This window comes from Erinaceus europaeus, chromosome 13, assembly GCF_950295315.1.
Source record: "Erinaceus europaeus chromosome 13, mEriEur2.1, whole genome shotgun sequence".
NCBI lineage: Eukaryota > Metazoa > Chordata > Mammalia > Eulipotyphla > Erinaceidae > Erinaceus > Erinaceus europaeus.
In genome coordinates this window covers 89,090,738-89,117,788 of record NC_080174.1, presented here as the reverse complement: position 1 = coordinate 89,117,788, position 27,051 = coordinate 89,090,738, and the positions used below count along the sequence as shown (strand labels likewise).

Here is a 27,051-nt window from a genome sequence, read left to right as displayed (position 1 = left end):
ACTGGCTCTAGAAAGGAGGGATAAATCAGCAAAAACGTAACAGCAAAACCCTAATATTGTACTAAACATTTGCAAAATAAGTAGACAGTTTTTTCCTTGTAAAAACTCTATAAAATATCTTATTATTTTATTTTCATTGCCACTGGGGTTATTACTGGGACTTGGTCCTGGCACCATGAATCTATTGTTCCTGGTGGCCAATTTTTTCTCTTTCTCTCTCTCTTTTTTCCATTTAAAAAAATTATTTATTTATTTATTCCCTTTTGTTGCCCTTGTTGTTTTATTTTTGTAGTTATTATTGCTGTTGTTATTGATGTCATTGTTGTTGGATAGAACAGAGAGAAATGGAGATAGGAGGGGAAGACAGAGGGGGAGAGAAAGATAGACACCTGCAGACCTGTTTCACCGCTTTTGAAGCGACTCCCTTGCAAGTGGGGAGCTGGGGGCTGGAACCGGGATCCTTCTGTTGGCCATTGAGCTTCGCGCCACCTGTGCTTAACCTGCTGTGCTACCACCCGACTCCCCTTTTCCCCCATTTTTATTTTTGATAGGACAGAGAGAAATTGAGAGGGAGGAGGATCACCCCTAGTGATCCTTTTCAGGTGGGGAGCAGGGTTTGAACCTGGGTCCTTGATCATGGTAATGTGTGCTTAACTGGGTGTGTCACAGGCCCCATTATATAATATTTTTTTAAAAATCCATTTTAAAGCTGATGAAATTGAATTGTAAAGAGGCTAGGAAACTTGTCCTATGCTGTATGAGATGGGGAAGCTGGGAATTCAAAGTAGACAGTCTGGATCCATTCTGCTTTTTAGTCTGTGCATCTGTAGCAAAGGCCATAGACACCACTCAGCTCAGCAAATGTATTGTGTAGTGTGACTGTTCCTCCAGAAAGTACACAAGGAGGATGACCTAGCAGTACTGAGTCTGGATTCTTCCAGGACAAATATCAGGAGTAGTAATGCTTGCTACTTTTCACTAGGGCCTGTTCTTAATTTCTTTATTTTATTTTAAAACTCTTATTTTTTACTGCATCAAGATTATCACTGGTGTTGTGTCTGCATATTGAATCTACTGCTCCTGGTGGCCATTACCCCTCCCCCCTTTCTTGGGTAGAGACAGAAATTGAGAGGGATGGAGAAGGAGAGGGAGAGGGAGAGGGAGAAGGAGAGAGAGGGGGAGGGAGACAGAGAGGAGAGAGAGAGAGAGAGAGAGAGAGAGAGACCGAGACCTGCAGCACTGATTGACCTCTAGTGAATCTTCCACCCTTGCAGGTGGGGAGCAGGGCCTTGAAGGAGGGCCCTTATGCACCGTAACGTGTGCAGCTTAATGAGTGTGCCCCTGACCTGCACTCCATTTATTCTAATTTCCATTACTCCATCTTTTACCATTTATTAATTTTGGATAGAGATGGAGAGACATTAAGAGGAGAGAGAGATAGAGAGGGGGAGAGAAAGACACCTGCAGCATGGCTTCCTCTCTTGTGAAGCTTCATCCCTGCAGGTGAGAACTAGGGGCTTGCACCTGGGTCCTTGTGCATTGTAACACGTGCATCACCACCTGGACCTCATCAATCCATTTTAATCCAATTTACCCAAGATCTGCAGAAAAGGATTTTATACATGCACATTGAAATTATCACAAGGAAAGAAAATATTTTAATGTTTGGTTTGAGGACATCAAGAAAGAACCCTGAGTTATGAATGTATCAATACTGTTTTATGGCTATCATCAGCTGTGTCACTGTTACTCTTTTAATAGAACAGAACCACTAAGGGAGAGAGAGGGCCTGGCCACTGAACCGGTGAAAATGAATTAGGGTTAGCAAGAGTAAGACTGCAGAACCAACTTTCTTTTAATCTGGGAGGCAGTTGGATTGAATAGAACTTAATTCCATCATTTACTTAAGTTAAATATATTTTTAACACAGAACACTTCATTGGGGGTGGGGTTTGAATTAAAAGCTGCTATTGCCCCAGGTTTTAAGCCCTGGGAGTGGGGTGGTAGCTCAGTGGATTAAGCGTACATGGCACAAAGTGCAAAAACTGGCGTAAGGATCCCGGTTCAAGCCCCCAGCTCCGCACCTGCAGGGGAGTTGCTTCACAGGCAGTGAAGCAGGTCTGCAGGTGTCTATCTTTTTCTCCCCTTCTCTGTCTTCTCCTCCTCTCTCCATTTCTCTCTGTCCTATCCAACAACGAAGACATCAATAAGAACAACAATAATAACTACAACAATTAAACAACAAGGGCAACAAAAGGGAATAAAAAAAAAGGTTTCAAGCCCTTCAGAATGAGTTTGTGGCCCATCTCTGCCACTAACTAGACACATTCTCTGGGATATCAGAAAATAAAGCCAAGGACATAGCTCAAAAGCTGATTTTATTTGCCTTTTTGGGAAAGGAACACACCATGGAATGGAATCTCTGTAATCACAATCCACTTCTCTTACTATCCATTTTGGGCTCTGACTCTACTTCCCTAGAGCTTCCATTGGTGAACGCTAGAAGAAGAGCTTCCATTCCATGGTGTGATGATTATTAAGTGTTAGAAATTTATTATGGAAAGTGTGAAATGATTTCAGGAGTTGGTGTGTAGCTAAGTAAATCGAATCCTGTTATCTATAGGTCAGGAAAGGATCTAATCCAGTTGGCTTCAGTCTTTCCCTGACCAAGATAACTCAGGTTTCATGCTCCTTATCCAGACCAGCCATCTAGAATGTAGAGAAACACAATATTCTGGTTTGGATAATTGAACGTATTCTTTTTTTTTAATATTTATTTTATTTACTTATTCCTTTTTTGTTGCCCTTGTTGTTGTGATTGATGTTGTCATTGTTAGATAGGACAGAGAGAAATGTAGAGAGGAGGGGAAGACAGAGAGGGGGAGAGAAAGACAGACACCTGCAGACCTGCTTCACTGCCTGTGAAGCAACCCCCCTTCAGGTGGGGAGCCGGGGGCTGGAACCGGGATCCTTATGCTGGTCCTTGCGCCATGTGCGCTTAGCCTGCTGTGCTGCCACTCGACTCCCAGTTCAACATATTCTTAGACAGGTGTTGTTCAGTGAAGTGTTTTCCTTTGACAAAGACAAGTCATATACACATTTTCCTCTGAGGTAAAGTTTCTTTCCATTTGCAGTATAGGTACAGATAATTCTTGGGTCATGCAGTCATATGGAGATTAGTACAGGAGATACTGGAGGAACTCACCAGCATGGTTGCTATAAAATACGTGTGCAGGAAATATTTTCTCTTATTGTTTGTGAACACTGATAGATACATTTATAGAACTTTTTTTCCAGATTTTAAAAATATTTTATTATTTATTTATTTTCCCTTTTGTTGCCCTTGTTGGTTTTTTTTTATTGTTGTTGTAGTTACTATTGTTGTTGTTATTGATGTTGTCATTGTTGGATAGGACAGAAAGAAATGGAGAGAGGAGGGGAAGACAGAGAGAGGGAGAGAAAGACACCTGCAGACCTGCTTCACCGCCTGTGAAGAGACTCCCCTTTAGGTGTGTCAGGCCTTAAGCCAGCCTCCACCCACTCTGCTCTATCCTCCATTGCTGATACTATGGTCTATTTACATAACCATTGTTTTGCCTGAGACCTGCCCTGCCTGCAGGGTATTAATTAATACCACTGGTTAAAACCTTCACAACAGTTGCTATGGAAGCTTTTTACTTTCCCTCTCTTTCCTATTCTCCATCCCCTTTCCTAGCCATTTCCTTTTGCAACTTGCCACTTCTAGTTCTAAATATAAAAGCGTTATCTCTGATCAATAAAGACACATTGCGTTCCTGCTCCACCACGAGTTCCTGGTCTCTCTACTGCATCGCTGAGAAAGCAGCAGCCCAGGTTGTCTCTAGTCGAGTTCTCTCCAACCCCGAGAGCACGTGCCTGGGAATAAACACCCTCACACTAGCCCGGCACAGGTGGGGAGTTGGGGGCTGGAACCAGGATCCTTATGCCAGTCCTTGTGCTTTGCACCACATGTGCTTAACCTGTTGTGCTACTGCCCAACTCCCTCATTTATGTAACTTTTGAGGTCTAAGTGCAGGAGGGATTGTGCTTATTATGTGTCAAATGTCCTGACTATCTGATCTATACATTAAACAAACTTGGCAAGATGGAATAATAAATGCTATGGGATGACATTCCTAACAAACAGTCATAAAAGTACTAAGGAATTTTATAAAATAAAATAATTTAGGTGTATGTTCAAAGGTAGAAGTCAAGTAAATTTAGAGAATTAATATAATGGTCTTTCTCATTTTTCTTAATTTAATTAATTAATTAATTTTTTTGCCTCCAGGGTTATTGCTGAGGCTCAGTGCCTGCACCATGAATCCACTGCTCATGGAGGCCATTTTTCCCCCCTTTTGTTGCCCTTGTTTTTGTAGCCTTGTTGTGGTTATTATTTTTGTTGTTGATGTTGCTTGTTGTTGGCTAGGAAAGGGAGAAATGGAGAGAGGAAGGGAAGACAGAGAGGGGGAGAGAATGATAGACACCTGTAGACCTGCTTCACTGCCTGTGTAGCGACTCCCTTGCAGGTGGGGAGCCGGGGGACTCGAACCTGGGTCCTTACTCTGGTCCTTGTGCTTTGCGCCATGTGTGCACAACCCACTGCGCTACCGCCTGACCCCCTCTTTTTTCTTTTATAAAAACATGTCTGAAGTAAGTATTGAATTACAAACAGGTGGCCTTGGTTTGCATACACTGAAATTCTGCTCTAGCAATGGTCTAATTAGGTAGCATTAGTGTCTACAATGTGACTTAAATTCCAGTTGTCTCAGCATTCAATCATAAAGGATATTGTAGAGTTGTTATTAAGTCTTCAGCCCACATATCACAATGCAAAGACAGATGATGCTGTGATCGGGGCTGCTAATATTTATGACCAAATTGGTCAATGCTTAGTTTACACGTAGACAGTAAATTACCCTCTTTAAATTTCTTTATCATTATCTTTATTTATTGGATAGAGTCAGCCAGAAATTGACAGGGAATGAGGATATAGAGAGGAAGAGACAGAGAGACACTTGCAGCCCTGCTTCACCACTCATGAAGCTTTCCCCCTGCAGGTGGGGACCGGGGGTTTGCACGCTGTAACCAGGTGCGCCACCATTCAGCCCTGCCTTCTTTTTAAAATAGTTTATTATTTATTTATTTTTGGATCTTCAGTTGAACACTCTCCCATAACTGAGCTATTTTGGTGCCCCTTACTTTTGTGTAGCTACAAAGAGAAATTGAAGGGGAAGAGAAGGCTGAGAGGGAGAAAGCTAGAGCAAGAGACACCTGCAGCAGTGCAGGTGGGGACTGGAGGCTTGAGCCCAAGTCTTTGTGCATTGTAACATATGTGCTTAACCAACTGCTCCACTGCCCGGCCCTACTACATCACCGAAGTTGAAAGGTACTACAATCACAATAGTTTGTCATTCAAAACAATTGTACTGTTGAATAATGCTCTTGTTCGCCCCGATACCCCTGGGGGGTTAAAGAAAGAGCTGAAAATGTGTTCTTTATCACCAAGTCCTACTTCATTAATTCAGCCAATGGGCCAAGGAGTTACTTCCACTCTCAATGCTTTTTATTCTGCACAGAATTTTGAATAGGTTACTGATAACACAGAGGTCACGCTCTAAGCTGAGTTTTGGAAATAAAGCATTCGACTGCAAATACTCAAACCTCATAGGCAAGGAGTAACAGCAAATAGCAGACTTGCAGTATAGCTGCAACTTGGAGCACACTGTGCAAATAACTTTCCAGGACTGGAACTGGAAATAAGTGGAGTTCTGAAAGGAATGCCCACAATGGGAATGTGGTAGATGGCCAGGTAGATGGCCAGAGGAAGTTAGCGAAGTTAGCAACTTGTTGACAAGAGTGGCAATAAACTTCATATTAAAGGGACCCAGAGAAATTTTATGACACTGAAAGCATAAAGTTTAACAGTTTGGAAGAAGACAGAAGTTTAAAAATGAATATGACAATTGAGGGATGCAGAACTCACTTTGCATTTTACCTTACCAGATGAAAAGAAAGTCAGCATTATTCAAGTGATTTTGGGTGTGGTGGTGGTACACCTGGTTAAACACATGTTACAGTGCTCAGGGTCCTGGGTTCAAGCCCCCAGTCCCCATCTTCAGAAGGAAAGCTTCACCAGTGATGAAGCAGGGCTTCAAGTGTCTCTCTCCCTATCTCCCCATCCTCTTAATTTCTGGCTGTCTCTATCCAATAAAGATTATTAAAAAATGTTTAAAAAATAAAATAAAGTGACTGACTATTTTTAAAAATAAAACATAAACACTTAAATTCTTGATGTTACTAATGTTTAAAATTAGTATATTAAATAAATGTTACCTTTACTATTTTTCCACTTGCCTAAATATTTATAAGAAGCAGTAGCAGTGTTTACTGCGGTGAAGAGATTTTAAAGATCTTTGGTCAGTATAATCCCAGTTTTCAAAGTGGACATTTAAGCTTTTATTTGTATTGGTTATTTAATAATGGTTTACAAGATCATAAGTTTACATGGTTATGTACACCACAGTTATACCACAGTTCTGTGACCCCCTCCTCAACTCCATACCGGCTCCCCCAGCCAAGTATAGTTTTCACAAAGTCTCAATAACAATTTGGTTATTTTTTCACAAATTCATATGATTAATTTCTCAGTTTTTTAAAACCTTTATAGAGACAGCAAGAAATTGGGAGGGTGTTGGGGGGAGACACCTGCAGCCCTGCTTCACTACTCGCAAAGCTTTCCCCCTGCAGGTGGGACTGGGGGCTCGAACCCAGATTCTTGTGCATTGTAACATGTGCGCTCAACCAGGTGCACCACCACTTGGCCCTGTGCTTCAATTCTCTATATTTCACATATGAGAGAAACCACCCAGTAGTTGCATTTCAGATAAATGCAGGTCATTTGGTAACAGACATAAACTGTAGCAATAAGAGTCCTTGAATACAAAAACCGAAAGGATAAAACTTTCCTACATTTTGGGAGTCAGGCTGTAGCACAACAGGTTAAGCACACTTGATGCAAAGCTCAAGGACAGGCGTAAGGATCCTGGTTCGAGCCCGTCTCCCCACTTGCAGGGGAGTCGTTTCACAGGTGGTGAAGAAGATCTGCAGGTGTCTTTCTCTCTCCCTCTCTGTCTTCCCCTCCTCTCTCCATTCCTCTCTGTCCGATCCAACAACAACATCAATAACAAAAATAATAACTACAACAATAAAACAACAAAAATAAATAAATATTTTAAAAAATCTTTAAAAAAAAAGTCCCTACTTTTTTCTTTTTTAAATTCAGAATCAGGGTGTGGAAGGTAGAACTAACTCTATGCAAAAAAATTTTCATGTGAGATTCCACAGTTTCAGGTTCAATTCCAGGAACCTCCACAAACCAGAGCTTAAAAAGTGCTATGGTAAAAAGAAGAAGAAAAAAAATAAGAGAAAAAAAAAAAGCCAGAGGATGAAATCAAGTCCTCTAGGATACAGATACCACTGAGCTGTTCCATGAACCAGACCTCTCTCTCTCTCTCTCTCTCTGTCTGTCTGTCTCTCTCTCCCTCTCTCTCTCATTTGCTAAGAGAAGGACAAAGAGAGAAGGAAGGGACAGTGTAATCACCATAGTACTGCTCCACCACACTGTGGAACTTGCCTGGTGCCTTCCATGGTGTTTCCTTGTAGTGGAAGGGCTCAAACCCAGGTCTTCATACAACAACAGCAAATGCTTTACTGGGTAATCTGCCCCCCACCTCACCCTCAGTTATTTCCAGAAAACTCATTCAAATATAAATGATACAAAAACTGAATATGAAATACTTGCAAGATACTACATTATAAGAAAATGGCAGCAATCTCTAGTACGCAAAGGTAATAAACAGAAAAAGTCATTGCAAAGAATAAAATATATGAATTTTAATTCACAAAAAATATGGTGAATAAAAACATGCACACTAAGGGAAGAGATGGACAGATATCCAGATATGGCTGTTAGTAAAAAAAAAAAAAAAAGAAGGGGTATGTAAGAAATAATACTAGTAGAGTGCTGTAAAGGAATACAGTAAAAGGGAAGAACGATTTCAGAAATAAATACCAAATTAAAGAAACAACATATGAAATGACAACTAGGGTGAGGAAAACAAAGAAAAAGATGCAGAAAATATTAAAGGACTATAGAGAAGGTGAGATTATTTAAAAAGACATAGAGGATTATGCACACCAGTGTGTTATCTATAAAAGTATTATATATAATTTATATACATATATAAAATATATCTAGAAGATTTTTTAAACTATTATTGTCTCATTAGTGTTTGCTAGAAAAGCAACTATCTATGTCTTATTCTTCTTTCACACTTCAAAATTGTCTCATATTTCTATGGACTTTTGTTTTTGGGACTGTTTTATTGTGAATCATCTAGTTGGGAGTTAAGTATCCCTTGTTTGCTTTTCTGTGGCAACTCTTTTCAGTAACCTTTACAGAGAAGTTCTTGTAATGTCAAATACCTTTAGTTTCTGTACATATGGTATTATTTTTACTTATCTTTCATATTTAAAAGATGGTCTTGCAGGGGAAAGTCTGTGTGACTGGCAGTGGTTGTCCTTTATCACCTTTAATATACCACTCTACTCCCTCCTGGTTAGTATGGTAAAAAGTCTGCTAAAAAGTTCAATGACAGTCTCACTGTGCTGCTTTTAAAAATCACTTCCTTCTTTTTCCTTAGACATTTGCAAACTTTTTTCTTTCTTCTTGACTTTTGATAGTGTCTTGGTGGAAATCTATTTGTGTTTAGGAATGTGGGAGTTCTCTCTGCTTCCTGAACATCTACATTCTGACTTGATTTCAGATTTGGTAAATTTTACACTGTTATTTCTTTAAATATAGTTTCTAATGTTTCCATCCTCTTGGAGAGTTGTTTTATTTTCCCTAAACCTTCCCCCCCCCCTCCTTCTACTTTGGAGTCAGTGTGGTCATTTTGTCTCCTTTTTTTAAAAATTAATTTTCTAATATTTATTTATTTATTTCCCCTTTTGTTGCCCTTTTTAAATTGTTGTAGTTATTATTGTTGTTGTTATTTATGTCATTGTTGTTGGATAGGACAGAGAGAAATGGAGAGAGGAGGGGAAGAGAGAGAGGAGGAGAGAAAGATAGACACCTGCAGACCTGCTTCACTGCTTGTGAAGTGACTCCCCCTGCAGGTGGGTAGCTAGGGGCTCGAACCAGGACCTTTATGCTGGTCCTTGTGCTTTGTGCCACATGCACTTAGCCCGGGCCATTTTGTTTTCTGTGCCTGGTGTTCTTTCTTCTGTATGCCAACTTCCTTACTTGTTATTTTAGAGACTGGAATACATCAAAGTGTCTTTCACACCCTGTATCTATTTTAATGTTTTCTAAGCTCTTCTTGAGTGAATGTTTGAAGTCCTGAACTTCATTAATTCATTTCTCCAGATTATATCAAGAACTTTGTGTTCCTTTTAGTTTCCCGACAGAATATTTTTTAAATTCTTTCTCTGACAGATCCTCTGGATCTGTGCCATCACTAACTGTCTGACCATCATACTGATTTTCCACAACTGATGTTTTCCTAGTTTGACTTATCTGTTTTAGTTTCTGTTATTGGTCTATAGATGTCTATGGGTTCTGTTGTGCACGTGGGTTGTGAGGGAGGCGAGGGCCTTTGATGAAAGAAGGGAGTATAATGGCATCTGATGTCCTTTAAACATAACCATAGTCTGCGGTTGAGAGGTGTGGAGGGATCCTAGACCTCATTCTTATCTTCCCGACTATTTTCTGAAAATAGAAATGCTACTGTGAGGCCAATATCATTTTTCCCCACCTGTAGGGAAGTCTGACCACATTCACCAGGGTCTCTATAGCAATTTGAGGCACTTTATAGAGTCTGACTGACTTTCTAGTCATTGTACATGTGTACAATGTTTAGTTCCCTGGTTCTCCCCAACCCCAAGGTTCATTCAAGAACCTGTGACTTCTATAACCCTACACAGCAGTTCCAAGTTAATTTTCTTAAGTAACCTGGCACCTGAGCAGTTCTGTGTGGGCCCTTAAAACATTTTGTGTGTATTTGAAGCAACTGTAAACATGGCATCTTCTGGCAGTATGGTGCAATAATATCCACTTGTGTCTTTCATGTTCCTGCTGTCAATGAGCAGTGATTTTTTTTTTTTACCAGAAATCCCAGCAGTGCTCTGATGAAATTTATAGAGATATTTTTGTTTTAATATTTGTTTTCTGAGACTAGGTTATCATAGCTCTTTCAAGAAAGTCATACTGTTCAGATGTTTTTCATTGTTTCTGTTGGCTTGATAGTTTTGTTAGTCTGTACGAAGTGAGAACTTTGTAGTCTCTTAAGTTTATCTCTAGGTAGAGAGAAAAGCTAGTAGGTATGAAACACACATTCCTTAGTGATCTCTGAAATAAGAAATATGTATAGTAATCATGCAACAGTATAGCTGAGTATTGATTTCTGTCTTGTTAGATATTGCATAAGGGCTATTACAAATGTGCTGCTGTGAACATAGGTATACACAGATCTCTTTGGATGGATGAGTTAATTTCCTTAGGGTATACACTCAGGAAATGAATTGCTGGGTCATCAGGTAGGTCCATTTCTAGCCTTATAACAGTTCTCTGTATTGTTCTCTAATGGAGTTGGAGAAATTTACATTTTCACAGCAATGTAAAAGGGTTCCTTTACCCCCATAACCTCTCCAACATTTGTTGTGACTGTACTTTCTGATCTCACAGAAGTGATGTGGTGTCTCATTGTTGTCTTTATTTGCATTTCTCTAGTAATCCATGAGTTAAGCATATTTTCATAGGTCTGTTGGCACTTTGGGTTTCTTCTTTGGTGACTGTTTAACTTGGAAGTAACAACAGATGAGTTGCTAAGAAAGTTGTGGTATATGTACACAATGGAATACTACTCAAACAATTTGTCAGCAAATGTAATCTCTCTCTCTAGTTCTTATAACCTTTCTTACTAAATATATGCTAATACACTTCTACACAATAATATGAAATATGACTGAATCACAAACCAGTACCTTCTCAATCAATTATTAGTAATTTTTAGATTTTGTCTGTTAGATTTATTTACATGAAATAACACATTTTAATGAAGTAGAGTGACAGAGAGGTTGGGAAAGAGGAAGTGTCTACATGAGACATTGACCTTCTACAGACCTGAATCCACAGGTCTTTCTGTAGGGTACAAGGAAATAAGTAGATGACATTGCAGCTTCCTGTCTGTCCCTCCCATATTGCCCTGCCCTTGCCCCACAGTTAAAAAAAAACTGTTCCAATTCCCCTTCTTGGTTGGGCTGTGTCTGGTAAAAACAAACAAACAAAAAAAACCCCATACATTATAAGCAGCATAGCTTTTGCGTGTTTCAAAAATTTCAGATTGTTTAAGATTTATTTTGAAGGGGCCTGATCATGGCACACCCAGTAAAGTGCATGAATTATCATGTGCAAAGACCCAGGTTCAAGCTCCAACACCCCATCTGCAAGGGGGAAGCTTCGTAAGTGGAGCAATGATACAGGTGTCTCTCTTTCTTCTCCATCCTCCTCCTCTCTTGCTCTATTTCTCTGTCTCTATCCTAGTAAAAAAATAATAAGCCAAAAAAAATAACAATTTTCATGGTGTGTCATATCTATACCAGAGGCATAGCTTACATGTAATCATCATTGCAGTTCTATATATTAGGTATTATCAAATAACAGATATTAAGTTCACACACCTCAATTGGCACCCAAGCCTGTCTGAATATTTTCTACTGAATTGCATTACTTATGATACAGATTAAAAGTGAACTAAGGAAAGGAAATACAAAGTCATTGATTTTCCTATTTATTACTACCTCGAGTATTAAGAAGTTTAATGATATCTAATGACTTCTAGTGATCATAAATAATACTGAAGTGAAAATATGAGTTGTCTATGTAGTATATTTACAATTTTTCTTCCCTATTAGCTTGGTAAGTGAGTATTAATGGATATCTTCCAACCAAGACTAATTCATGGAAATCAAAAGAAAAGGATTATGCAGAGAATATTTTTAGAATGTTAATTCAGAGCTGTTGTTGTTATGTTTAATTTCAAGAATTATAACTTCTAGGAGCGCCACTTTTATTGATATGTGACCTGAGGCAAAGCTTTACTGAATACGTGAATTTAACTTACATGCCTGTTGTGTGTGCTTTTAAATGTTACATGTGAAATTTGAAAGGTCTTTGTTTAAAACCTTTCTACTCAGTGTGTGTACCCAGGAATAGATGTTCTGTGCCCATCGCTAGGGAGTTTGCTACAAATGCATAGTCTGAGACTGACTCTAAACTATTAATTCCGAATCTGCTTTTTGTTTTAACAAGTTACCAGATTCTGAACTTCAGGGATCACTACTTTAAAGTATACTTCCTTTCATAATGTGTAAAACTTCTTTTAAAAATCAGTATTTTACCTATTTTGAATGGCAATGATAATCTGAGTAAATGTGAATTATTTTCATAATCAGATTTTGTTTTTAAAATACCTTATATAATGTGTCTTTCTCTCTCTCTTTATATTTTTATTTTTTGGGGGGGAGATTAATGGTTTCCAGCACAGTTGTTGGCACATAGGTACAACTTCTCATCTCACAAGATAGGTGTCTGCAGAACAGTCTCACCCCAGATCAGGCCCATCAGTATGTACCAGGACCTGAAAGGACCTTTGCCTTTGCCTTTCTCCCTGTCTTTCTTCCCCAGAGCTCTTTTCATGGGTGCAATATACCAAACTGTTCTAGAATTTACTTTATGCTTCCCTTCTCTGTTCTAGTTACTTAAGTTCTACCTATGAGTGAGATAATTCTATATTCATCCTCTTTCTAGTTTATCGCACTTAGTAAGATTCCGTCAAGCTCCATCCAAATGGAGGTGAAGAAGATTAACTTCATTACTCTTAATATTGGTACTCTACAAATATTAACAGTAATAGATGTATTCATTAAAAGACAACAACACACTATCAAAGGAAATATTCTGTATCCTTCAAAGGATGGTATTATAAGAAAACAAACATTACATGTATGTGGGAGGAAGTGCTCCAATTATAAAATATCCAAAGCCCACAAATGTCCCATTTCTAAAGTTCTGGACCATACAGTGAAGGAGAAAACTAGGCAGTGCATATGACAATGGTGGTTATACAAGGCAGTGCATATGACAATGGTGGTTATACAAGGCAGTGCATATGACAATGGTGGTTATACAAGGCAGTGCATATGACAATGGTGGTTTTGCACTTGATCTGATATGCGATCGTCTGTGATACTCCCACCACAAGTAAAGGCTCACCTCTGAAAACATCAGATTTTACTAGTCATTTGACACGGAAAGTCATATGTATGTATTTCAGTTTGGAAAACCGATGGAAACGAATCCTTCTTGTATGTTTTAATTGTTAGGTTATTACAAATCAAGAAAGCCAGGACCATGCTAAGGGTAGGAGGGGTGGGTGGGATCTAGTGTCCTATGGTAGAGGGTGATGTTGAATCTAAAGTAAGACAGTGAATTTTCTTATTCTTCATATTAACACTGAAATAATATATTGGTGTCTGATTTTTTTTTAAAGGCTCTTTTTTGGAGAGAAAGAAACCAGAGCACTGCTCTGATACAGACAGGCATTGCTGAAGACTGAACCATCTCATTAGCCAACTCATAATTTTAGGACTCATGCATTAGCCATTTCTTGTCTTTTTTTTTTTTTTTATAAAGATTTTATTTATTTATTAATGAGAAAGATAGGAAAAGAGAAAAAGAACCAGACATCACTCTGGTACATGTGCTGCTAGGGATCGAACTCAGGACCTCATGCTTGAGAGTCCAAGGCCTTATCACTGTGCCACCTCTCGGACAAATAGCTATTTCAAAACTATTTCAAAACGGTTGCTTCACAGAGTTGAACAGATTTACCAAATGTTGATATATTTCAAAATAAAGTCTGTAAGAAAACCATATTCACTAATTTTACAGTAGTCTTACAAACACAAGGAGAGAAAAAGGAAAAAAAGGAAACACTAAAAAAAAAAACTTGGACTGGTCAGCTGCATGGCACCAAAACTAAGGGCTTTGGGCTTCCCAGAGCACAGGGAGAGGTACAAGGGCTCAGGTCCTGGTACCTGGGAAAGGACCTTAGCTGGGGGTGAGAGAATTGTGCAGACCCCTATCATGGTGAGATGGGAAATTGTACTCATGTACTAACGCCTGTATTGTAAACCATTCACTCCCTCCCCTCCCCCCCAAAAAGAGCCTCTAAGTATTGGGAAGTTGTCAAGCTCACAGTGGCTGATACACATTTTCCCAAATTCTGTAACGTGAGTGCTTAGCCAGGCACGCCACCGCCTGGCCTTGAACATTTTCCAAAATTCTGATGTTTGCTTGTTGGCTCATATTTCACTGTCAACAGTAAAGACTGCTGGTTATTGTCCTTGAAGTGACAATATTACTTGCTCATTTTTGACAAAATATCTGACAAATATCCAAGTCTGAATATCCAGGTCTTGCTAGTAATTTTTTTCCTGCCTTTTTTTTCTTCTTTTACACTAGCCTTATTTTTAGCACTATTTTAGGTTCTCCATAAAAATGAGTAGAAGGTACAGGAGAATGTATAAAGAATTTCCAAACATGCATAAAATGGTTTCCCTAGCTTTCTTCTACCCTAAAATTCCTAATCTCATCTGCTCTGATCCTACTTTCTGCTTCCTGTTCATTAACCATCTTGTATCAACTTAGGTCATGCCACCTTCTAGACACCAGGCTGCAGATGCTACTATGACTCCACCCTGACTTCTCTGGGCAGACGACCTCACCAGTGTGTCCTGGACCCTCGCATCTCCAGAGCTCTGGTCCACTAGGGAAAGATATAAACAGGCAGGGGGTGTGGATCGACTTGTCAACGCCCATACTCAGCGGAGAAGCAGCTACAGAAGCCAGAACTCCTACCTTCTGCTCCCCAAAAGCAACTTTGATCCATAGTCCCAGCGGGAGAGAAGTGATAGGATGAAGATAAGAGGACTCTGCACTCCGGCTCCACCAGCACCCAGAGGGAGAAGGAAAAGGAGAGGGACATATGGAGGTAGTTATGATGTCATGAGTGGTTTTAGAGGGAAAGAGAGGCTTGAATCAGGAAAAGAAGGGGCAACTATGTATAAATGTGGACAGATGTTGTAGAGAAGATGGTTGTCCCATGTCTAAACTTTAGGGGAACTGTGGTGTATTGCAGTGGGAAGAGTGAAGATTCAGAACTCTGGTGGTGGGAATGGTGTGGATTCAAACTCCTGTAAACATGTAATTCTGTAATATAAAAAATAAAAAACAACAAAAAAAAGAATTTCCAGATCCTCCCTACTGCTTTTTATTAATTTTTTATAGCACTTTATTTTTATTTTACCTGAAACAAACAAACAACAAAAACAACAACAACAAAAATCAAATGAAAATCATGGCCCAGAAAATAACTAAAATATAATCTATACTTTATGATAAAACCTTTCATATTCATCCTTTGAAGTCACAATAGATCCCTGAGTTGACCAGGCCCATTTATAATTATTGTTGAATATATTTTATACTTTTCATACGGAAAGAATTGTCAGTTTTAAAAAATCAAAATGAGAAGAAGACAAAGTAGGCAAATAATCTAGCTTCCAAATTCAGTTGTGCACTTAAAAAAAGCAACTTTTATTAGTCTATTTCCTGGTTATCAAACTTAAAACAAATAGTCTTTCCAGAGCTAAGGTGGTTCATTGATATAAGAAGTTTGAGTAATGACAATATGTCACACATTAATGTTTGTTTTATTTATTTATTTTTTTTGTAACCAGAGCACTCCCTACAGCTCTGGTCTATGGTGATGCACAGAATTATTATTTTTTATTTTTTACCAGAGCACTGCTCAGTTCTGGCTTACGGTGGAGCGCGGAATTGAACCTGGGACTTAGGAGCCTCAGGCATGAGAGTCTCTTTGCAGAACCATATGTTATGTACCCCTACCCTGCAATATGTCAACTTTAATAAAGAGACTGAGGATGAACTCAATTTTCTATGTGTTGACCTGAAGAAAAAGGTCAGAGCTAAAGATACAATAAGATAGGGATTTATTCTTTAAAAAAATTTATTTTATTTATTTAATTTATTTACTGGATAGAGACAGCCAGAAATTGAGAGGGAAGGGGGTGGTAGAGAAGGGAAAGAGACAGAGCGACACCTGCAGCCCTGCTTCACCACTTGCAAAGCTCTCCCCCTGCAGTTGAGTCCTTGAGCATTGTGACATGTGTGCTCAACCAGGTGTGCCCCCGCTTGGCCCCAAGATAGAGATTTCTTAAAGAAGTATCAGATCAATAATAAACACATCAGTGGCTTTTGTGCACTCCAAGGAAAATCAAATTTCTCTACCTCATAGTTGAGAACATGGAAGTAACTGTAGAGAGAAAGTTATTGATGGATGAATTTTGATTTTAAAATGGTTGAGACTCCAAATTTTGAACTTATTCCAACTATTCCACACACTCATTCTAAGGCTTTCCAAGTCAGTGGCTACTTGTCAGATCAGCACAGTGTAAGGGAAACATGAGAAATGTCTTTGGAATTGAAAACTTCCAACATGCAGTTTATTGTATGTTAGTTATATCTAATCTTTTTAAAAAAGCTATATTATCTCTACTTCATCCTGAAGTGTATTCGGATATGTTAAACTGCAGATTTATATTGTTCTTCACACTGAGAAGTGGGCAAGATCTTGATGATATGATCTTACATAATTTTAGAATGAAGACACCTTGTTGATTTACTACTTTAAACACATTTTAAACAAGTACTTCAGTGAAACCTTGGTAATAATATATATATTTTAAAAGACTTGGGAACCAAATATTAGTGATAATATCAAATTAAAAATAACTTGCTTCCAACAAATGCACAAAATACAATAAAACTAATTCTGAGACTTAAATAAATATGCTGGTTACCAAAGGGTGGTACGGGAGAGAGAAGAATGGTTATAAGAAGCCATGTTGATAGTATACTGGTTCTAGGAATTTGTGGTAAATCGCATGTGCACGTAGAGGTATGCAGATGTATTTGGGAAAGTTTATGGTATTGCACATCAATGGTAAATCAATAAAAGTTGATTTGGAAATTGTTCTCAAATGAATGGAATGTATTTTATCCTTACAAAGGTGATTATGTCCTCTTATCTTGAAGCTGAAAAGTTTAATTAGAACCAATTCATCACTTTTCTGTTCCTAAAAGTACATTGAGCTATAAATATATGATAACATAATAGTGTAATGGTAACTTGTACCTCATAAACATGATTTATTTTTGTAAGATACTCAAGTGACTCTACAGCTGTTACTCAGTCAATACATCCAATGTATAGTACCTAGAAAATTACTCCAGCTGTTATAGTTAATGGTTTAGGTGATGGCTTTGTGAGTCCTGTAAAGTATTTGTAGTGGTGTTACACAGTTAAGTATCAGTGCAATGTCCAGATATAAAACTAAATTAACAGTGATCGTCAAGTATATAACTCTATAGAATATGACCTAAGTACGTCGAATGAAGATGATCAGTATCTAGTAAAACATGTTTTGAAATGGAAAACCCAACATATCCTTTTGTTTCTGACTTTAAAGAGATCAACTAGGATAAAACTTTGCCACTTACTTTCCGATGGTATTGGGTAGCATTGTAAGTTGATTGTCATCTACTTTTAGGGTAGTTAGTTTTTTCAATAATCCTAAAACAGAGAAAATGTATTAATATGGAAGAGCAGATTCTTGAGAGGAAACATCAATAAAATAGAAATCTTATGAGATGAATGCTCAGCATGCTCATTGTACTTTGCTTAACCGTGGATAGTCGGCTTTTGACTTAAAAGCAGAAAATTTCTTTATGGGACTGGGTGGTGGCACACCTGGTTGAGAACACATGTTACAGTGCTCAAGGGCCCAGGTTCAAGCCCCAAGTCCCCACCTGAAAGGAAAAAGCTTCACAATGGGTGAAGCAGGTCTGCAGATGTCTCTCTTTCTCTCTCCCTCTCTGTCTCCCCTACCTTCTAGATTTCTGGCTGTCTCTATCCAATAAATAAAGATAATAAAAAAAATAAAAAAAGAAAATTTCTTTATATCACTGGTTGTTCAAGGACATCAATGCAGACAAGTAAACAAAACATAAGGCTCTTCAGAACCCGGAGCTGACAACACTACTGCCACAGTTTTTCTCCTTTTTCTGTTCTGTGGCAAATGGAGTCAGTGGAATTCTTCAAGCCAGCTGTGATTTAATATTTAATTAACTCTTAAGTACCAATGACAGACATCCCTGCTGCGATACAAATCAAAAACAAATCTGAATTAATCCTGATAATTGACAACTGACTACTAAGGAATTACAGTGCAATGCTTAGACAATGATGGACTCTGAAAATGCAAGGCATTCCTCACTGGTTTTGTTACCATAAATCCTTGACTCAAATCAGCAGAAGAACAAAAACTTGCAATTTGTAATATGTCAGACAAAAATGACTAAGAATGGAAGGTGCAGCCACTTGTCACTCTTACTGTCTGATTTCTGCCTTCTGTACCCTTACCGCTTGCTTTACTCCCAGGTCTTTAATGAGCTATTGTCACTGAGGAACTGAACTGCTGGCTTTGCCCAGTCACAGCACAACTCACCCTCTCAATATGACTTAAATAGTCAGTTGCCCAAGGCAAAGCAATAAACTGGTTAATTTTATTTTACAGTTGGAATTATGCATATGAATATTCTATAAATTTCTAGTTTTAGAGAAAAAAAATGTTCTGACAGAGTAGTTTCCCTAGTCAAATGAGTTTGGGAAAATACTTGAGTCAGGCAAAATTCACAGATGCATTTAATGAAGTTTTAAAAGGAGTTTTTAATGCTTTAATGTAGCAGTGGCACTTCAGAGTTTCTGTGTGATTTGTGCGTGTGCACAAATTCAGAGTCTCTGGTAAAATGACTTGCTCTGAGAATGTGCTTTGAGAGGCACTGCTCTTGGCCATCCATACCCATCATCTCAGTTATTTTGAACATCACTTAAATGGCAGAAGGTAAGTTATTAAAAGATTGAGATAAAGCTGTTGGTGCACTTTATATCTGAGTAAGTTCAAAAGCACTTAGAGTCTGCTCTAGTGGAGAGAAATGTTACTATATGAGAATGCAGTGAGAAAATATTTATAGTATTTGGAGCTTTATATATATTTGCTTATAACCCCAGGATATAGCTGGAAATGACAGCACATAGGATTTTACCTCTGAAGTTTGCCCCTGACTGTATTCATCTATGCTCAAAGGTGACTAAAATCTCTTCAGTTTTTTTTTTTTTTTTTGTGTGTGTGTATGTGCTATTGCTTCTGGCAATGTGAAAGTTCTTCCTTCTTTATCAGTTGTGAAAAGGGAGGGGGGGAGACATAGAGAGAGAGAGAGAGAGAGAGAGAGAGGGAGAGAGAGAGAGAGAGTATGCACTTACTTTGTGATCTTCTTCTTCTTTTTTCCCCTCCAGGATTATTGCTGGGGCTCAGTGCCTGCACTGTGAATCCACTGCCCCTGGAGGCCATTTTTTCCTTTTGTTGCCCTTGTTGCTTTAGCCTTGTTGTGGTTATCATTACTGTTGTTGATGTCGTTGTTGGATAGGACAGAGAGAAATAGAGAGAGGAGGGGAAGACAGAGAGGAGAGAAAGACAGACACCTGCAGACCTGCTTCACCACCCGTGAAGCGACTCCCCTGCAGGTGGGGAGCTGGGGGCTCGAACTGGGATCCTTCCGCCAGTCCTTGTGCTTTGCGCCATGTGCGCTCAACCCACTGCACTACTGCCTGACTCCCTATGTGATCCTCTTCTAAGTAATATCTATTAATTCATGTTTTCATCCAAGTAGTTCTATGTTGCTGATAAAATTACTACCCTATTTAATAGATGAGACTGATATAAAGAGTTTATGTTGCCTGTCTTTGGCTGGTCACCCAGCTTGTAAAAGGGAAAAAGGAGAGTCTGAACTTAGATAACTATAATCTTGTATCCTTAGCTGTTTAGTGAATAAAATAAATTATTTTGGGAAGTAAAACATGTAAAGCCTCCTTCAGAGAGCTTCCCACCTACCTAAAGAAACTGACTACTCCAGGAAAGAGAACATCAAGGATGTTATTTTAGGTTGATGTCAGAGAGCTCTCAGTTCTCCATCCCAAATATTTCTCTTGACCTTGGAGGGAATTCTGAAAGTGTTAGGCATTTAACATGTGTAATCAGGATGTCTGGCATCTGCAGATGTATAAGTACAATTTTCTTTAAATGTCAGTAGGGCCCAGAAATCATATGAGGAGAATGCAGAATTAATTTTTCTCTTCTCTTCTCTTCTTTTTTTTTTCTTAGCAGAACACTGTTCACTTCTGGATTATGGTGGCACGGGGGGGAGATTGAACCTGGGACGTTAGAGTCTCAAGCATGAGAGTCTGTTTGCATAACCATTATGCTATCTACCCTCCACCAGAATTAATTTAATGGGGAAGCCATTCAGGTTCTAGATGAAGATGATAGATATCCAATACCACTAACTTGTCCTAAGACAAGTCTGCTTAATGCAAGTTATATGTATAATACAATGTTTGTCACTTACACATGCTTCTTTCCCCAGAACAGACAGCAAATATCCTTTATTATTCTTTTCTGTTGTTGTTGCCCTTTTTTTCCCCATTGTTGTTATTGATGTTGTCATTGTTGGATAGAACAGAGAGAAATGGAGAGAGGAGGGAAAGACAGAGAGGGAGAGAAAGACAGACACCTGCAGACCTGCTTCACTGCTTGTGAAGCGACCCCCCTTCAGGTGGGGAGCCAAGGGCTCGAACCTGGATCCTTACGCCGGTCCTTGTGCTTTGCGCTACCAGCGCTTAACCCACTGCACTACTGCCCGACTCTTGTTCTTTTTATTCTTAAAAGAAAACATTCCAAGTACATAATTACATCATCTCTTATTCTACTGTTCCAAGCTTTCTTTTTTTTAAAGTTATCTTTATTTATTTATTTATTTGGATAGAGACAGCGAGAAATCGAGGAGGAAGGGGTGATAGAGAGGGAGAGAGACAGAGAGACACCTGCAGCCCTGCTTCACCACTTGTGAAGCTTTCCCCCTGCAGGTGGGGGTCGGGGGCTTGAACCCAGGTCCTTGCACACTGTAACACTTGCGCCACCACCAGCCTCACCCCCCCTTTTTTTTTTTATAACTACCCATTCTTGGTCATAGGTTTTGTTTTTGGTTCATTTCTATTTACTTATTATTTAATTTTTATTGCCACAAGGGTTATTTTGGGGCTTGGTGACTGCTCAAGGAATCTACCACTCCTGGTGGCCTTTTTATTTCTTTTTTTTTTTTTGATAGGTCAGAGAGAAGTTGAGAGGGGAGGAGGTGGTAGAGATGGAGAGAAACAGAGAGACACCTGCAGAACTGCTTCAGCACTTGTGAAGTGTCTCCTTGCAGGTGGGAAGCCAGGGCTTGAACCTGGGTTTTTGAGTACGGTAATATATGTATTCAACTGGGTGTACCCCTGCCAGGGCCCTATGTTTTTGTTTTATAAGTTCTTACTATTTTATTGATGTTATTCTCCTCTTAGTTTATTGGAAGTTCTATACATGCTTATATTACATTTATTTTTATTTTTTAAAATTTTATTATCTTTTAAAAATTTTATTTATTTACTTTCCCTTCTGTTGCCCTTGTTTTTTTATTGTAGTTATTATTATTGTTGTTATTGATGTCATCATTGTTGGATAGGACAGAGAGAAATAGAGAGAGGAGGGGAAGACAGAGAGGGGGAGAGAAAGACAGACACCTGCAGAACTGCTTCACCACCTGTGAAGCAATTCCCCTGCAGGTGGGGAGCCGGGGGCTCGAACCGGGATTCTTATGCCGGTCCATGCGCTTTGCACCATGAGCGCTTAACCCACTCCACTACTGCCCAAATCCCTAAATTTTATTATCTTTATTCGATAGAGACAGCCAGATATTGAGAAGGAAAGGTGAGATAGAGAAGAAGGAAGACAGAAGGACACCTGCAGCCCTGTCACCATTCGTGAAGGTTTCCCCCTGCAGGTGGGGACTGGGGGCTTGGACCTGGGTCCTTGTGCATTGTAACATGTATGCTCAACCAAGTGTGCCACCACATGGCTCCAAGAGTGTGATTAAAAAAAAATTATCTTAATTTATTGGATAGAGATGGCCAGAAATTGAGAGGGGTGGGGGAGAAAAGGAGAGAGAAACGGAGAGACACCTGCAGCCCTGCTTCACCACTCATGAAGCTTCCCCCCTGCAAGTGGGGACTGGGGTGAACCCAGGTCCTTATGCACTGTAATATGTGCACTCAACCAGGTGTGCCGCCACCTGGCCCCATGATTTTTTTTTTTTTTAAGCCTACTTTCACTGCTCCGTTTGGCAGTTTTCTGATGAACTCACCTTGACCACCAACCTCTTGGTATCTTAGAGCCAGGCCTTCTTTCATTAGCATATGTTAGTCTCATACCATGTGAGTATTATAGGTCCTGTCCAAACCTGCTGTGACTTGTCATAGTTTTCAACAGGGGGTCTGATCTGTTTTCTCCTTTCCTCCACTGAGCCTCAGATCAAGTAGGTTTTTAAAGTCTCTTTTTAGAGATAAGGGGTTTCTCTCATGATCCTCTATAAACTGAGATTCCTATTATGCTTAAAGTCTTTCTAATTTTTCCCCCTCTACTGTAGAAATGAAGCTCCTAGGTAGATCTGGGCTCATCACGGTCCCAGTTCCATTTTCTCAGGTCCATGTACTTATTCTCCTCTAACACAGTTAAGCTCTTTAATGCATTTCACTTTCCTATTTTTAGTGTGTATTAAACTGGTAGGTAGCAGTGAATCTATAGGAGGAGAAGGTTTGCATCTTGACCAGATGACTGTATTGGTCAACTTGACCAAAGGAAACTCCTTTGTAAACATAATACTTCATTACCTCCTATTATATTAGACAGTATTTCCTAAACTTGTCTGCTTCTAAGTTTTACCCTGGAGAATTTGGGAAAATACCTATCAGAGGTGATACATTTGTGAATTTACTGAAATGGAATTGTCAGAGAGAGAGAATTTGGAATAACAGGAATGTCAAACACACCCACCCAGCCAGCCCCAGTAAGATAGAGCAATTTGGAAAAATACTCTTTTCTTATTTTTTTTCTCCAGGGTTATCGCTGGGGCTGGGGCTCAGTGCCTGTACTTCGAATCTACTGCTCCCAGAGGCCATTTTCCCCATTTTGTTGCTCTTGTAGTTATTGTTGTTGTTGTTGGATAGGACAGAGAGAAATAGAGAGAGGAGAGGAAGACAGAGAGGAGGAAAGAAAGACAGCTATCTACAGACCTGCTTCACAGATCTGCCCTCCTGCAGGTGGAGAGTCAGGGGCACAAACTGGGATCCTTACACCGGCCCTTGAGCTTCATGCCTTGTGTGCTTAACCCGCAGTGCTACTGGGAAATACTCTTATAAAATCTATCATAATATAAATCAAAAACTCATCAAATCTAGGAACACAAGCTAGCCTGCCATATTAAAGCTACTGTTGTCCACCAGCCAGAAAGAATGCTGAAACTAGGAACAATGAAATTTCTAAGTCTGGGAAACTACTGTCTTCTAACCTCTGTCCAATCAACATAACGTGACTTGGTTTTCAGGTGGATTAATAAGTCCTAGGACACATGACGTATCTAACTTTCATAATGAAATAATATGGCAATTATCCTTCTTGCTGAGTCTACTTGTAAATGATAATAGCAATATAATAATATGTCCATTTACTGATTCAAATCTAACTTATTTAAAATATAGCTACTGCTTAATATCTAGTGAAAACCATCTGTCCTCTTGAATGTTATCATCCTGTTGAAGATATCTGATTAACAGAACTAAGATATTTTCATTTTCTATACATCTTTATGCTGTCACTGGCTTATATCAATTTTACATACAGTAATGTCAAAAAATAGGACATAGCAACACTGTGGGTATAAGCTTCTATAATTTTATAATGGTAGTAGGAGGCATACATGGCTAGCAAATTACTACAAAGCTAATATATCTACTTTAAAATAACATTTCACAATGTAGGAGATCTGAAAAGTATAAAGTAGCAATTTAGGAGGGTTATTTTAGTAGCAGTGTGCGTGTTCTTGAACTTGAAAACTAGAGTCCCCATTTAATTTAAGATGAATGTACTGATCTATTTGTAACAGTATATTCCCTACATCTAGAAACAAACTACATTGAAAAAAAAGAAAATGATATATTTGACATAAACATTTATGACAAAATATTATTTTCTCACCTATAGAATCAGGCAACTGTTGTAACATATTGGATGACAGTAAGAGGTCTTCAAGGCCTTCACATCCAGAAATCTCCATGTCAACCGTTTCTATCCTGTTTTTTGACATATCCAGGTATACCAGCATCTTTAACTTTCCTATAGACTTGATCACATTGCAGAAACTCAAGGTTAGATGAGAAACGTTTATATGACATTTTAAAGTTGTAAAAAACATACTTTGAAATCACAATAGCCAGTGTTGATGAGATTTTGGAAAAACCCCAAGTCCATGCACTGTTACTAGTCATGTACTTCTGTGCAGCCCGAAACTTTGGATGTCCACTGGCAGTTACTCCAAACACTGCACACAGAGCTGCCACGTGAGCCCAGCAATTCCTTGGTATTGATCAAGAATGAAAGATGCCAATATAAACGCTGGCACAATGTCCAGAGCAGCATAACTCACAACAGGCAAAAAATGTGGAAACAACCCAAATGTCTAGTAGTTGATGAAGAGATGAACATAAACAGTGGTGTATCTATTGCTGAAAGACTATTTGACGATAAAAAAGGAATAATGCACTTATACATGCGTGCAAAATGTGTGAACCTTGAAAAAGAAAGTAAAGTCCGTCACCAGAGAATATATATTTAGTGGTCCTATTTGTGTGAAATCCCCAGATAAGGCAAACTGATAGAAAAAAAAAAAAAGTAGAGATGGGTTGTGAACTGGAGGCATGAGGAAGTGATTGGTCTTTTAGGGGTGACAGAATTGTTCTATTATTAGGTCATGATGATGGCTGTACCATTGAGTTTTAAAAAAGAAAGAGCCCATGCCAGCAAAGAAAACTCAAACAAAACATAAATCGCAATACCTTTTTACATATGCCATTATAAAAGTAGGTGTAGGGGCTGGATGGTGGAGTACCCAGTAAAGTGCCCACAGTACCATTTGCAAGCACCTGGGCTCAAACCCTTTTGCCCCACCTGCAGGAGAGACACTTCATGAACTGTGAAGCAGTTCTGTAGGTGTCTCCCTTTTTCTCTTCCTCTCTATCCCCCCTTTACTCTCAATTTACCTTTGTCTCTATTGAGAAAACAAATCAAAACATAAAGGAAGGCCTCTGGGAGGGAAAGAGTGGCTGTGCAGGCACGGAGACCCAGCGATAACCCTGCTGGCAACAGAAAAAGGCAGGTAGGGAATAAATACCAAAGAAGCACAGAGCTTCAACCTGCTTTTCTGCTTTAACCAGAAGAGAAAAACAGCACATGCATTCATGGAGCAATGTGAAAAAGCACGGCACGGCTGAGGATAAGTGGGACGTTGAAAATGGCTGAATGTAAAGATGGATTTAGAAGTAGAGGGAGAGTCACTGCTGAAGGAACTTGTTGTGTGAGATGTGGAATCTATCCTGTTGGCAAGAGGAGCTTTTTTAGTCTTTAAGATGGGAATGACATGATTTGGTTTGTGCTTTGAAGAAGTAAATTAAGAGAACTGTAAAGGGAAAATTAGTGACCGGAGTCAGATTAGATTAGATTAGAAGGTGCTAGGACCAGTTTAAGAAGAGGGAAGGGATTTGATTTAAGACTGCAGAAGTGAGGACAAAAAGGAAATTGACTCAAGGATTTAAGAGTGAATTAATTATATTAGTAACTGATTACTTAGGGCAGGGAAGGAATCCGGGCATACATTGGGAAAAGAGTCAGCTGTTATAGTTTGATTAGGACGTGGACTTTAGGTGTTTGAGTGGGAAGAAAATCTCTACTTCTCTTTTCCTTAGGACATGTTTTGTAAGTAAATGTCTAAGTTATGTCTGTGTTAGTTGGTCATCTGTATGTCTGACCTGTTTATGTATATTTTATTTACTGTCTCTACTTATTTGATAAAGAATTATCAGATAAAGTAATCACATACATGACTTGTGTTTAGTATTTTAAAGTATTTAATTTCTTTTTATAAAACTTTATTTCATAGGACAGAGAGAAACTGAGAGAAGGAGAGATAGTGAGGGAGACAGAGAGAGATCTACAGCACTGTTTCACTGCTAGTGAGGTTTTCCCACATTTGGTTTTGAACCCAGGTCCTTGCATGTGGTAACATGTGTATTCGATCAGGTGCACCACTGCCCAACTCCTAAAGTATTTAATTTCATGCTTTCTAGGCTTGCTATGAAAAATGCACTGTGAATATTAGCAGAACTGCCACTAAGAGGGAGTTTGTCAGGAACACAGGGTCTTAGACCTATTCCAGACCTATCCTGAATCAGGATCTCCATTATCTCACAGCAAGTTTTATGGTTAGGTGATACCCACGTGGTTGGTTTCCTGGGATGCCAACTCAAAGACAAAAGCTCATGAGAAAGTGTTTATCAGATTAATACTAGTGAAATGAAGGAGGTAGGCAAGGAAGGACACATAAATAAAAGGAAAAATAAGTTGAATTCTGTTGGAACTCTGAGAAAGCCCTCAGCTGTCCTGTAAGGAGTGCAGAAGTTGATGCTGACCTCAAGACGACAGGCCAAAGAAGCCGAATCTCTCTGTTTTTGTCCTGACAGGTCATTGGATGAATGTCTCCTAGAATGAGGTGTGATGCTGTATGAGAAGATTTTTATTTTTCAGTTGGGGCAATTCTGGATGAGGAAGGGCAGATGCCAGTCATGT

General features: G+C 39.0%; 1 protein-coding gene across 2 annotated transcripts in view; it reads right to left on the bottom strand.

Moving 5' to 3' along the window:
- Positions 1 to 27,051, bottom strand: part of LRRC7 (leucine rich repeat containing 7) — a 583,417-nt gene that overhangs the window by 144,309 nt on the left and 412,057 nt on the right. For both annotated transcript variants that reach the window (XM_016189360.2, XM_016189361.2), the window contains exons 10-11: positions 24,409 to 24,553; positions 17,726 to 17,798 (exon numbers count right to left, since the gene is read on the bottom strand). In XM_016189360.2, the coding sequence (XP_016044846.2) occupies positions 17,726 to 17,798; positions 24,409 to 24,553 (218 nt within the window). The remainder of the gene's footprint in view (positions 1 to 17,725; positions 17,799 to 24,408; positions 24,554 to 27,051) is intronic.